The 13,942-nt window shown below is 37.7% G+C and overlaps 1 protein-coding gene across 1 annotated transcript in view; it reads right to left on the bottom strand.

Annotated features, from left to right (window-relative positions):
- Myh15 (myosin heavy chain 15) overlaps positions 1–13,341 on the bottom strand; it is a 129,694-nt gene extending 116,353 nt beyond the window's left edge. The window contains exons 1-7 of the mRNA XM_057765443.1: positions 13,257–13,341; positions 8,987–9,093; positions 6,953–7,096; positions 4,605–4,761; positions 3,960–3,987; positions 2,606–2,699; positions 1,102–1,194 (exon numbers count right to left, since the gene is read on the bottom strand). Of these exons, the coding sequence (XP_057621426.1) occupies positions 1,102–1,194; positions 2,606–2,699; positions 3,960–3,987; positions 4,605–4,761; positions 6,953–7,096; positions 8,987–9,093; positions 13,257–13,341 (708 nt within the window). The remainder of the gene's footprint in view (positions 1–1,101; positions 1,195–2,605; positions 2,700–3,959; positions 3,988–4,604; positions 4,762–6,952; positions 7,097–8,986; positions 9,094–13,256) is intronic.
- Positions 13,342–13,942: the final 601 nt, after the last annotated feature.

The following is a 13,942-nucleotide window of genomic DNA, read 5'->3' as shown; positions in this document are numbered from 1 at the left end:
TGTCTTTTTCCTTCCATTTATCAAATTTTTTCTTTTGTCTGTTTCTTCCTATCTGTCCTTCCAACCTTATCCTTGTTTTCCTTCTTTTTCATCTGCTTCTTGTTCATTCTTTAATTTCCTTTACTTCCCTCCCTTTCTTTTTCCTTCATTTTATTTCATATTCTCTGTGTGTGTGTCACTCTCTGTCTTTCCCTGTCTATATGTGTGTGTGCTTTCTCTATCTATCTCTCCTGGACTCTCACACATGCCAAGCAAGTGCCCACTGTTTAGCTACATCCCCAAACCTTACTCTTCCTTTAAAGTTTTTCCTCTTTTCTTCTGTATTCTATATTCCTGTCTTTCATATTTCAGAAAACATGCACCAGTATTTAAAAAACCTTCAAATAGCAATTGTTTAATGTACAAGTGTATGCAAATCAATATAAACAAGAATGTTGTATTACTAGTCTTTGGTCAGAAACTAGGCAATTAGCCTGAGTCTATTATATAGTTAGGCTCAGATATTCAAACAGGAAGCTTTCTTCAGTTTTTCTTCATTTATATAGTGGCTTCCTACCACTCATTCTTGGCATAAAATGGTTTTGTAAAACTTGATTTTTAAAACCAAGTGTTTTCTTCCATCATGCAATATCTTGTTATCAAAAAAGCACATTGAAGCACCTTGTTCAATGTTAAAAACTCTCTGGTTAATATGCAGGAAAAGGAGGCTCATAAGCAAGAGCAGAAAGAATAATTAAGAGAGTTATGAAATAGTGACTAAATTGACTTCCATATACAGGAAATTAAGGATAAATAATTTCAAATCTCTAAAATGTAAGAACATATTAAGTGTTATTATATCTTGCTACGTGTGCTTCCCTACAATAAGGGTAAGGAAATGTGTGTTAAGATAACTAGAATGGACTCTTCCAAATAAAAGATACACAGACATGAGTTGTTTTAATTGGCCTTATCTTGAAAAAATAACCTTTTTGAGGAATATCACAACATGATAAAGTTGATTCAAAAGTCTTGTTCTAGAATTCTGTTACCAAGGTACTCAGACACAAATTTTATGATAGTCTAAAAGTTATAGATTTGAGATGTTATCATACTACTTACAAAACGAGAAGAATTGTCGTTTCTCAGAGTTTTGGCATTTCCAAATGCTTCCAAGACAGGATTCATTTGTACAATTAGACCTTCTGAAATCCCCTAAAAAGCATGGAAGACAAGCATAGCTGACTAAGGTTTACCAGGATTCCACACTGAAGCAAACTCCCCAAATGCAAATCTAGCCTCATTTCTGCCACAATGACTAGCAGCCTATAGTTTCCAAACATAATAAAACACTATTTGGAAGCAGATTCAGAAGAATGGAAGCATGAAAGATAGTGGTTTCATATAATTTCTCCTAAGAAAACATTTAGGTGGTTTGTAACATTTTTGTTTGAGTCCAAGTGAATAAAGAAAATGTTTACTAACAAACAGAAAAGAACTAGAAATTTGTCTTAGGATAATACATCTGTTTCTTGGCATTATTAATTCATAGTTTCCTTACATTATTCCTAGGTAAATCTAGAAGGTGTCATCAAGCAATGACTAGTAATGGTATTGATTGTGAATTTGAACTCATGCATATTCAAGAATATGGACTGTCTACACAGGGTGATCGTGAAAGACCAGCTACTTCCACATCAATTCAGAGCTACATTGATTTTATAAATTCCCCTTCAAAGACCTGTTTCACAGGACTAATTATATAGTATATGATGGTCAAGAATATACAATGTATTCATACTATTTCACTCTGAATAATATGTATCTATTGCCTTTCAAAGGATTATAAAAGCCTATATAAGCAAGGGTTTCCATAACCTGCTGTACATGTTATGTTTTGTTTTATGTTACTTTACATCATGTAACATCATAAGACTCAATGTCAAGATAAAACCAACTAATCCATACCAATGACAAGACTAAAATACACACTGAAACAAAGTTTTATGTAGGAAAAAACAGAGTTCACAGATGCTTACAGATATCAAGCGAATTCAGGAATGAGGTGATGGGAAAGGAAATGTTTTATGGTTTAAAATTTGAGCAAAGTCTATATTTTGGTATATTTCTTACTTGTTACAACAAAAAACAGCTGGTGATACCCAACACTGAACTGAAAATGCAAAGTGACAAGGTCAGACATGGTCTGATGAAAAGTGTTAACAGCTCTCATGGTTACAGATGGTTCTGAGTACCACTCAACATCACCTAATTTTACTTGATTTGGAAGAATTACTTCCAAATTATTACTAATGCTCATTTTGAAGCTAGAGGTGAATTTAAAACTACCAAGTGTGATGGCTGATTTTAACTGTTCATCTAATACAACCTAGTTATCTAGAAAGGGAGTCTCAATGAGTGATTGTCTAAATTAGTTTGATTTTTCCAAGCTGGGTTATTCGGGTGGGAAGACACTCTGTGTTCATGAGTAGCTCCATGTCATGGAATGCATGAAAAGGTGGCAGAGAGCAGAGTTAATCCTTCTTCTCCATAACTGGTCAAGGATGAATCTCCATGTCTCAGTAGATGAGGTCACCTCACTGTTCAAGATGTTATGGACACTCACCAACTTTTTCTGGGTCTCACTTATGGCTGCCATGGTGGCAAAATACTGAATAGTCAGTTTGGTGTTGACAGTCTTCCCAGCACCAGATTCTCCTCTGTGAAATTGAAATTGAGAAAAAAAAAATGGTTAACTGGTTCTAATGATCATTGTAATGAAAGTTAGCCAGCTCTGATCATATTCAACCCTTATCTTAGATAATGACCTGCCAATCTTTCACTGGGATGTTACACTTGAGTTCTCTCCTTCCCCTTTGATAATCAAATACGTTTGCTCAAGCCTGCCTTTAGGTACATAAAATCCAGAAGGCAGCCCATGCTATTTACAAAGAACATAGATTTGAATTTGAACTAGCCACTTTGCTCTACAATTCTGAAGCCTATGATCCCCTTAAGGTTACAGAAACCAAAAGAGGGAATTACACAATGTAGTATCATCTTAGCAAAAGATTACAGACTTGAGCATGTCATATTAGTTGGGTCTCATGGTAGTTGGGTCTCAGCCACCTGTTCACCTTACCGTGCCCACACGCTGCTCTTTCCGTCAAAATGAACCTTCAATAAGGTTTCCTGAGGTCCTCTTCACCCTCTTTTGTTATCCTCCAAAGATACACTATGTTTTACCATATGTATTGTACCATGGCTACCCAAAGCAGCAAATTAAGTGTTTCATGGGCATATTCTATGGGCATTAGTAGAGCTTCTCTGATGTGGGATGTCATTCTGTATATGTGTTGATTTTATTGGTTAATGAATAAAGCTGCTTTGGCCTACAGCAGGGTGGAATATAGCCAGACTGAAAGAGATATAGAAAGAGAGTAGGCAGAATCGAAGAGATGCCATGTGGCCACCAAAGGAGACAGACACCCTGGAACCTTACCTGTAAACCATGGAGTCTCATGGTAAAATACAAAATAATAGAAATGAGTTAATTTAAGATGTTAGAGTTAGTTGATAAGAAGCCTGAGCTAATGGGCTGAGCCGTGTTTTAATTAATAGTTTCTGTTTGATTATTTCGGGTCTGGGTGGCCTGGAAATGGACAAATAGCCTCTGCCTACACCTCTCTGCTTAATTAGACAGCATAGAGAAGTTGATCATTTGCCAGACTGGAGGCCCCTTCTCTGAAAGGGAACTAAACCTGTTTGTACAGTATAGTTTTAAGGAGTCTCTTTAAATGATAGAGGCAGATTTCCTTAAACTCTATTTACAGAACTCACTGAAGTGCTATGACTACTTGCAGAGTATCTTTTCCTACCTGGAATGCATTTTGTATCTAAAGATTAAACAAGTCAAAGTTGACAAATTTTACTCTCATTTTACAACAAACATAGAAAAGAAAAATGAGACAAACACTTACGTGAAGAGTATGGACTGATTCTCTCCACCTTCAAAAAAAAAGAAAGAAAATGCTAGGAACTTCTTATCCTTGAAGTTTATGTATTGGAATGAATTTATTCACAATTTTCTTACCTATAGTTTCAACTTAGAAACAGGGAGAAGGATTTGTTTCATCTACACTTGCAAACCCCTCCCTTCAAAGATACAGTATAAAACAGAGATCCTTATTTTTACCAGACACAGCACATATAAATTCTAGGTCTATGTCCTTGCTTAAATATAAAGAATAACCAATAGCTGACTTTTTAGCCTTTTAAGAATCATAGCATAATAATGGTTATAGACTAGCTTTTTTGTGTCAGACAATATAGCAGATGTTTGGTGTAATAAGACCACACATATGCAGGAGACATTTTCTGGGCCAGCCTCCAGTCTCAACACTACAAATGGATTCTTTCACTCTGAAGCACAAATTTATTGCCCTCATTACCACTGGAGGTCCATATTATGTTGTCTGCATTTTATCTTGATGGAAGCAGAGGTTTCAAGTGATGAGATAGCCATGAAGCCATGCTTGCCTCACAATGCCTAAGTGTCCTTTGGTGACATGGAGAAAACGTGGGTTAGAGGTTTTCATTTTTCATTTTGTAGGGCAGCTACTCACTGCGAAGCATATCCTGAAGGGCCCTATCGGCAACAGCAAAGATGTGAGGGGGAGCCTCAGATCGCCTCTTCCTTTGATAGGCAGCCATGACCTCTTTCTGATACACTGGGAGCCACTTGTAAGGGTTTATAGCCACGCAGAAGACACCTGAATATGTCTGAGGATAGATCAGAGTGGATTTTAGAAAACAGACTGGCTGAACTCACAGGTGTGTTAGACTTCCCCTCCGATGTAAGCTTAAGTATTTACTAATAAGGGAAGATGGAAGAGGAGAGATATGAATCCCCGTGAAGGGGCTTCTAAGAGAAGTATACAGATCTGGGTTAGATCTGGGATTACCTCTAGATCTCCTGGAGATACACTAAGAGCTAAAATATTTGACAGATGTAAATTTTAAAGAAAGATTTATTTTTATCTTTATGTACATGAGCACTTGGCTGCATGCATGAATGCATGCGCATGCATATGTGCCTGGTGTCAGCCGAGGTCAGAAAGGACAATGGGCCCCCAAAAGCTGGAGTTATGTAGATGGTTGCAAACCTCCATATTGTTTGTTACTGGGAACGAAACTGGTTCCTCTGGAAAATCTGCAAGTATTCTAAAGCACTGAGCTATTTCTCGAGCACCCACATGTAACTCTTGATGAGACTAAGGTAAGTCATCACAAGGACTACCAGTAGCACTAAGAAATCAGAACAGAGGAGAAAGCCTTTCCTCTAGAGTCTCCACAAGAAGTAAAACCCCACTGGTTTTACTTAATTTGAGACCAATGTCCTTTAGTACTGCACGTGAATGGGTATTCTTTTAAACTACCCACTAAGTGACAATTTTGTTTTGAGACAAATCTTTAGAGGAACTAAAACAATTCCTCTAAATAATTAAAGACTAGGAGAGTTGTGTGTCACAGTCATGATGATAATGGATCCCTACCGCCACTATCTTAGCCTAATCTCAGCCTAATACTGTTTCTAATTGATAGGTTTAGAAGAAAGAGAAGGGGAAACTAACCACAGAAGCATAATGACTAAGGATAAATCAATTTGTTTCTAAAACGCTAGTTTGGTGACAAGCACTGAATTATTACCTGCTCTACTTTTTTTTTATTTTAATCCTCTAATTTATATAGAGAGTCAGACATTACTGTCCCATTTTATAGAAGGGTAACTTCAGGGAGTTCAAACAGACAGGGGAAATGTGGGGCAAGGAGAAAGCCATCTTCATCTGGGACTGCACAAACTGATTCCTCAGCAACTGGACTGGATGTCATAAAAGCAGATAACCCCATTTTCTCCTAGGGGCTTGTTATGCTGCCCTCCAAACAGAGGGATTTCTCTACTATCCTCCACTGTGTCTTACACAGTGTAAGGATCCTTAATGCTACTCTTGGACCTCTATGCATAAAGCAGTAGTTATCTATACACATAGGAACACAAAGTCCATGCTTAGCAATTTCTGTCAGCATCTGGACATAGCAGTGTTCCTTGCCCATAAATAGAGTGTTTTTACCTTTTGTCTGTTTGTTTATTTGTTGAGAAAGGGACTACATACATAGGCCTGTTTGTCTGGGAACTCGCTGTGTATATCATGGTGGCCTCAAACTCACAGAGATCCACCTGCCTTTACCTCCCAAGTGCTAGGATTAAAGGCGTGTACCACCACACCCAGGTTTTTTTTTTTTAATCTTTTTCATTAGATGACTCATTACTTAAGTGTTCATTGAGCATTTGATAGGAAAATCAAGGATTTCTTCAAAGAGCATGCAGTCTAGTGCTAAAATGATACACAAACTATCTGACAATCATGGCAATAATTGTGACCATAAATCACAGACATAAGAGCCTCAGCTTTTCTTTCCTGAAAACACTGATAAAGAATGCTATGGAAATGCCCAACAATTGCTCATCTCTTTACACAGACAGGAATGTGTGCATGTGAATATGTGTTTATCCATTTCTAATGCCAGCCTACTTGTGCATGTGCACTTAAGTGTCGTATAAATGAATACAAGCATGCCCTGGTTTTATCTTTACACAAAATTATCTTGGAAGTGAAACATCTCAAGTTCATTTTCCTCCAGAAATACTTTTAATGAAGATAAGTAATTGAGATGTCATTTGGATTTTTCCATAACAGGTTCTAGGCTTCATACTTTCAATGTAGTATGATATTCTGTGAGAAATGGTATGCATGTTGGCAAGATAAAATTACAAAATTACAGAAATGTTGAGATAGTTACTTCTCAGTGGATATTTATATAAGGATATTTGAACTAATGTAAAATATCACCAGAAAAGGTTGTGCATAGCCAAAATGAGTTCCAGAATGAGATTTTCCTAGTATATACACACGTAGATCATCCACTGGTCATATCGTCTCCTCAGAGTGTGAAGCACAGAGGCTTCATTGAGGTAAAGCAGCATCGACAGATCTTCAACCATTTCCAACTCTACAGGGTTCATCTGTTGGAGTTTGTCTTCTTTAATTCTCAGACTCTGCAAAGAACAGGAAAAGTAAAGGATACATACTTAGCCAAGTTTGGTGGCATATCTTTAATCCCAGCACTAGGAAAGCAAGGATAAATTCAAGATCAGCCTCATCTACATAGGGAGTTCTAGGACAGTCAGTACCACATAGAGAGACCTTCTCTCTCTCTCTCTCTCTCTCTCTCTCTCTCTCTCTCTCTCTCTTTCTCTCTTTCTCTCTCTCTCTCGCACACACACACACACACACACAAATATCCATTTTTCTATTTCCCCTATGTATATCATTTTCATATGCATTTAAAAGATATTTCAAAGTAAACAAACATCCATCCACCTTAGGTGACCCAAGGCTGTTACACTTTTAATCTTTAGCGTTCCCCAAAGGCTCATGTGCCAAAGACCTGATACTACTGAGCGGTTGTAGAACCTTTAAAAATTGGGACCTACAGAGAGGTAGGTCCTTGGATGACTGAGGGCATGGAATTGTGGGGTTGTGAGTATTGAAGCTATTGTGGGGCTCCAGCACCCACTTCACACTTTTTTCCTACAGACCATTAAGGGACAATTTTCTCTGCATGTGTTCCCACCATAATGTGCTCCCTTGTGGCTGTTCACTTAAGAAATAATGACCAGTATAGAATTACATCTTGAACTATGTGACAGATCAAATCATTGGGAGCAGGTAGAGTATGCTACAGCTTGAAATATAATTTGGGAATCTCCCCCTATAGTATCATTGTTGGAAGCTTAATTTCTAGCATGGAAAAATGGAGAGGTGCTGTGGGACATCAAAGAGGTCCAACCTAAAGAGGGTTTGTTTAGGATACTGGGATTGTAGCACTTGGAAGAAAGTAGATGGTTCTCGTCTGGCTCTCCGTTCACATAAAAATGTTGTTGGTCAAGTGCCAGCCTCTTTGCTTTCTGTCTTGCTATGTGATGGCTCTTTTACACATATAGTCCCATCATTTCATTGCCAGCTGAGCTGACACTGGTGCCATACTCTTGAGGTTTCAGAACTGTGAATAAATTAAACTCCTATTATGGTTTACAAGAAAGCTATTTTGAAGAATTGGTCTCTGATTAGCAACACTGTTGAGAGGTGATTAAATCATGAGGGTATCAACTTTATCAACACATTGATCTGTTGATGAGTTTCTAGCTGGTTGGGCCATAGTAGATCCTGCTTAGAAACATGTGAATATGACTTTAAAGCATGAACCTACTCTCTGTGCTATTTGTCTCTTTCTCTCTTTGCTTCCTAGGTACTGCAAGCTTTCCTCTGCCATCTAAGCCTTTAATTCTCTTTCTCTAGATTTTAGCATAAGTTGACATTATCCATCTCTTGCTTGTTATGATATGAAATGATTTCATTTGACTCGCACATCTTTTTCTAGTAGGAAAAAAAAACACTTGAAAGCACTGGAGATCAAGTTTGGGTCTTTGTGCATTGTAGATAAGAACTCTGTCTCCACTCTGGCTTTTTCTTGATCCTACATACAGCTAGTTTCCAAGACAGAGTATCGTTAGCTAGAGATCATCCTAGAAGACATATATTGAGACTGTGTATCAAGGAAAATAAGCAGCAGATGTTGCTGGAAGAAAGGGGGAGAAGGAAAGAAGAGATGGAGAGGGAACAAAAAGGGAAGAACTTGAAACACTGACAAAAGAAGTGGAAAAAACTGTGAAGTTCACAGTTTGTATTTTCCACAATAACCATCTTATTTGGTAGTATTCAATGTCCTTCATTAGGTCTTTGATGGTAAGGGTAGGAAGATAGGAGCACCCTAAACATGAATGAGGCCCTACCCCATGGGCTCAGTGTTAGAGAAAAGGATACACCTTGTAACCTGACTAGATAGAGAATATAGACAACCCCAAAAGGAATAAGGCCCTTTTTACCTCTCCATCACTGGTTTCAACAATTACTTTTCCATCAGCATCACTTTCTTTAACCTCAGCCTCAACATAAGCATTCTTCCAGTCATGAACCCAGCACCTCTTCTTCCCTAGAGAGAAAATATGGGTTATAACTACAGTACTTAAGGGAATCTCCACCAGACATTTTCATGCTGGTGCAGTCTTGTTTCTGCTAAGTCATCAATGTAAGAAGTCAGAAAGTTATATAAAAACATGAATGCTAACCATGGCTGTTTGCCCATGCATGGTTTTAAAGGAATAATAAAATTCTCAGCAAGCAGAGGTCTGCCAGCATATAAGAGAACTGTCTACCAAACTCACCTACACCATCCTAAACTCCACAACACTAGACCCTTGGATATACTCCTGATCATTCCACTCTTTCCCAGGTCCCTGCAAAAGATGCACTCAAAAATGATCTGGTTACATCTATGTAAATTGGTGTGTTAATAGACTTCTACTTCAGGGTTTCTATAGGTCATGTTTTAATCTTTGAATAAAAATTCAGTATAAGAATGGCATGCTAAATTGAAGAAGGGATTGAAGGAGAATATCAGTTACTTCGCTGTATATTAAAATTGACTCATGTTTACCATCATATATTATTTTTCCTTCTCTGTCTCCTCACTCAATGCCTTATCCCTGAATAAAGAAACCTTCCACAAGAGTAATTAATCCTTAAAAATACTTCCGGGTAAAGTAAGTTAGAAGTCGTGTGAATACATGAGAAGCTTCTCTAGATTCATTAAAATTATCTTCCACCCAAGGCAAGTAACCATTTAAGATGAATAGAAAATGTGCTTTTCAAAGAAAATGAGTCTTAGCATGCTACAAGAGTTTCTCAGCCAAATAGGACAAAGGTTGAGGGGAGAAGACTAACAAAAACATCATTCATCTAGGACAGTAATGGGAATGATAACTAGGTTACTATTATCGCTAATATCTGAGTTACAAAAGTGCTGTGGGACAATGGTCTTTTATCCTGTCACTTGTATTATTTTTAATAAAATGCTGATTGGTCAGTAACCATGCAGGAATTATAGGTGGGAAACCAAGCAGGAAGTAGAGGCAGGGCAAGGAGAATTATGGGAAGAGGGAAGTTTCAGTCTGTAGTCGTGACCCGGCCTCAGAGGAAGCAAGATGTGACTGCCTCACTGAAAAGGGTACCAAGTCATGTGGCTAACTTAGACAAGACTTATGGGCTAATGTAAGTTATAAGAATTAGTTAATAAGAAGCCTGAGCTAATGGGCCAATCAGTTTATAACTAATGTAGACCTCTGTGTGATTCTTTAAGACTTAACAGCTGCTGGACCGGGTGGGACAGAAAATCTTGGTCAACACAAAAGTTTTAGATATTTCATTTGTTCAGACATGTGGCCCTCACCAGCTTTCCATAAAGATGGGCTGTGATTCAGGGGATGAATGTTTACAAAGAGAGACAATGAGTTGGATACCATTCTCTTCTCCCACCGTTTTTGTCTCTGCATAGTACTTTGTTGCTCACTATTTTCTTGCTATGACAATCTACAATGTACTGCTTCCTCCTTTTCTCTAATTACAAACAATTTCCCCTGAAAATTGCTTTGTAACTCAGTTTTCATTGCCTTTCTACTTGTTTATGATTTTTAACACTGGTTTTGTGTTGTACTTATTATTTTTGTCCCTTTTATGCAATCACTGATGCTTTTATGTTAGTATATGAAAGTACATTTGATTTTGAAAAGTACCTATTTAGCATATTAAAGACTGTATTTCAAAATATCACTTGAAAGAAATTTGATGATTCTCCCTCCCTCTGTCTGTCTGTCTGTCTCTCTCTCTCTCTTTCTCTCTCTCTCTCTCTCTCTCTCTCTCTCTCTCTCTCTGAATGGGATAAGACTTGCCCACAGTGCCAACAGTGCCATAGGTAATTATTAGCAGCAATTAGAACAATGACTCTAGCAATCAAATTAGCTTCCTCTTAAATTAGCTTTCCTCCATTATCTCATGCTTCTTTTAACAAGTGCTTAGCTACTTTTCTTTCTCTGGTGTTTCTCTCAAGAAGGGTTCACCTTCTGCCCCATGATGAGCTCTTTGTTTTGGCATCCCTGGAAACAGAGGAAGTGGAGAATTTTCAGAAGCCTTTCCCTGAGACCCAGTCCATGAAAGGAACTTTTCTTTAAAAGATAAAATAGATGAAATAAGTCAACCTTTTTATCCTTTTGGTCAGCTGAGATGCAGATAGAAATGCATTTGAATTGGGTCATCTACAATTTAGTACTGTCCTTGTTAGTAATGAGTTAAAAATAATTATTTCATCTTTTTTGGGTCTTGACTTTCAAATGTATAAGTGAAGGATATTTTTCCTACATTATTTCCCCTGGGATAACCAACTCTAATTAAATATATCATATAATATGAAGAAGGTCAACATTTACTAGAAAAAACTTGAGAAGTATAAAAAAATTAAAACCAATAACACACAAGCTTAAAAGTGACCAGGGTTGTTTCTCTGTATCATTTTTTATGAGTCTCTGTTCTATTGTATGAGATAAAATTGGAGCTATACTATATTCAAACTTGTAGACTTATTAAACAGATAATCTCTTCTGGTATAAAATTGTTTATTTGATTCTGGAGTGATTTTTTTTCTTATATTTACCTCTAAAACTACTGGCCTTCCTCCCTGACACTCAGCCATTCTAGGCTTTTTTTCTGGGTATCATTCTACTACACTTAGTTTCAAACTGATAGTATTATTTGGTCCTAACAGCAGTGAAGGCGGGTAGGCATGGCAAGTGATTTCTGTTCATCTAACTTTGGCAGCTGAGAAAAAGAAGACCCATTAAGATGATGCTTTAGTCTAATTATAAAGCAGTAGATGGTCAAGAGCAGGGAATTGGAAGCCAGAACTTCTGGCCATACACTCATTGTCAAACTGTTTCCATTTGGCCTGAGTTCTAAACACAAACTCTACTGTTACCTAGCTCAGGGAGACAGACAACTTTTGGTGATTTTTCAACTTTTTGTTGCCAGTGAATATCCATAAAGAAGAACTGTATGTTAAGAAAATTAATTGAGATTATGTTGATTGCTCTATTTTAAGTAATCACTTATAATGTTGACTCTATTAAATGAATGATCCAATTATCTCTACTGTGTTGGCCCAATTTTGATTTTTCTCCCTGGTAGCACTATCACCATCTTGTCTCAGTTACCTAACTGCCTGTGATAGGCTTCTGCATGGCCACTTCTGACTCTGGGGATTATTCTGTTGTTGTATTTGATTTGAAGGATTATAATTAGCTACTTTGAAATACAATCACACTAATGAAATACAAGGATGGGAAACTGGGAGCTGATCCAGCACTGGTGGATCTGTGATGGAAATGCAATTTCTTTCATAATCGGTTTGAATTATAGTTGGTCACATTGAAGTCTGATGTTGACTAATTCTTAGTTCAGTTTTTATTGTGCACTTGTTAAATAATTCTGGAATTAAGACATGTAGGTGACCTGATGCCAAGCCACACTGTGACTCTGACTTTCAATCTCCAATTAGCTGAAATGCAGAAAGTGGTCATGCAGTCCAGGTATATAAAAAAGAATGGGGGTTAAGGTTATATTTACTTGGAAATTTTAATGTAGAACTTGGTCATTTTTTTTCTCGAAGTTAAATCCTCATTAACCTTTGGACTTGCCTAAGCACAAAGAAATTGTAAATTCCAGTGTGAGCCTCCTGTAAATGATCTTTCTTATAGCTTGGCAGAGAAACCCTGCTGACCTATGACAGAGGCCTAGGTTCCAACAGCAGGAAGAGAGTTGGTCTGAAGACAGCCAGAGACCAACTCTCACCTCCAGCCTCCGGGCCTCCCAACATCATTTCCTATCTTCTTCACGGTGTGCAGAGCCAACCTTCAGCCAAGTCATAGTCCTCTCCCCACTGAAACAAGGATTCACTGATAATTGAGAGGTGTCTAAGAAAGGGTGGACCTATGACATCTCCTAGAAAAGACTACTAGTCTGACAGCTTCATAAATGGGATATGGGACTGGGATTCCTCCCAGCCACCCTCTTTTTTCTTGGGAATTTCTATTCCTGGCCTGAACACTTTGTCCTCTTCAGCTGTTCAAAGATTCATAGCATTTGCTTGCGTACCATTCAAAATAAGTTAGTCTCCAGAACTGCTGGTTCATTGCAATCAAGTAAATAGTTATGCCACCTTGAAGTAATAATATGAACTCAAGCCATCAGTGTCCACAAAAGTCTTACCATCAAAGACTGGAGACTGTAACAGAGGGTCAGCCGTGTTTCTTCTGAGGAAGGCTGCAGCATCTCCAAGCTCAGACAGATTCATCATTCTTAAAATATCCACTGTGCAGAAGGAAAATGTGGGACTATAGGTAATATGAAAGGATTTGTTCTGCAAAAAGATAGAAATGGTGAGAGAAAAGTAGAATTGAGGCACTTGCTCCAAAATGATAAATCATTAATAATAGATAGACCAAAGAATACTTCTTCTATGCCTGTGCCATGGCACAACTGTACTCAAGAACATATAACTTCAGCAAAGCTAGGTCATCCATTAAGCACTGAAGGCTCGGAACCCCTAGGATCAATGGTACTTTCAGAAACCTAGGAAAATGTATCAATTCCTTTAAATATCAGAAGAAAAAAATAAAATATTGATGGCATATAGTAATAACATTAACCCAGATTTTATTTGTCTTTATACCAACATAATTTCAAAACTAAATTTTGATAATTATGTGGAGTAAATGCATCTAAAATGACAAAAGTCTCAGAGGCTGGTAGAAATCAAACTACAACCTGGAGCCACAGAGTTATGACCTTGGCATGTGGCATAATGGGTGAAACCGAAAAATGTCAAATTGCAGACACCAGGCCTCTTGATACAAATGGAGGATAGACTCTTACTGCCTCTAGGTATACCGAAT

Source organism: Chionomys nivalis, chromosome 3, assembly GCF_950005125.1.
Source record: "Chionomys nivalis chromosome 3, mChiNiv1.1, whole genome shotgun sequence".
Lineage (NCBI taxonomy): Eukaryota > Metazoa > Chordata > Mammalia > Rodentia > Cricetidae > Chionomys > Chionomys nivalis.
The sequence above is the reverse complement of the archived record's forward strand: the minus strand, read 5'-3'. Positions and strand labels throughout refer to the sequence as shown.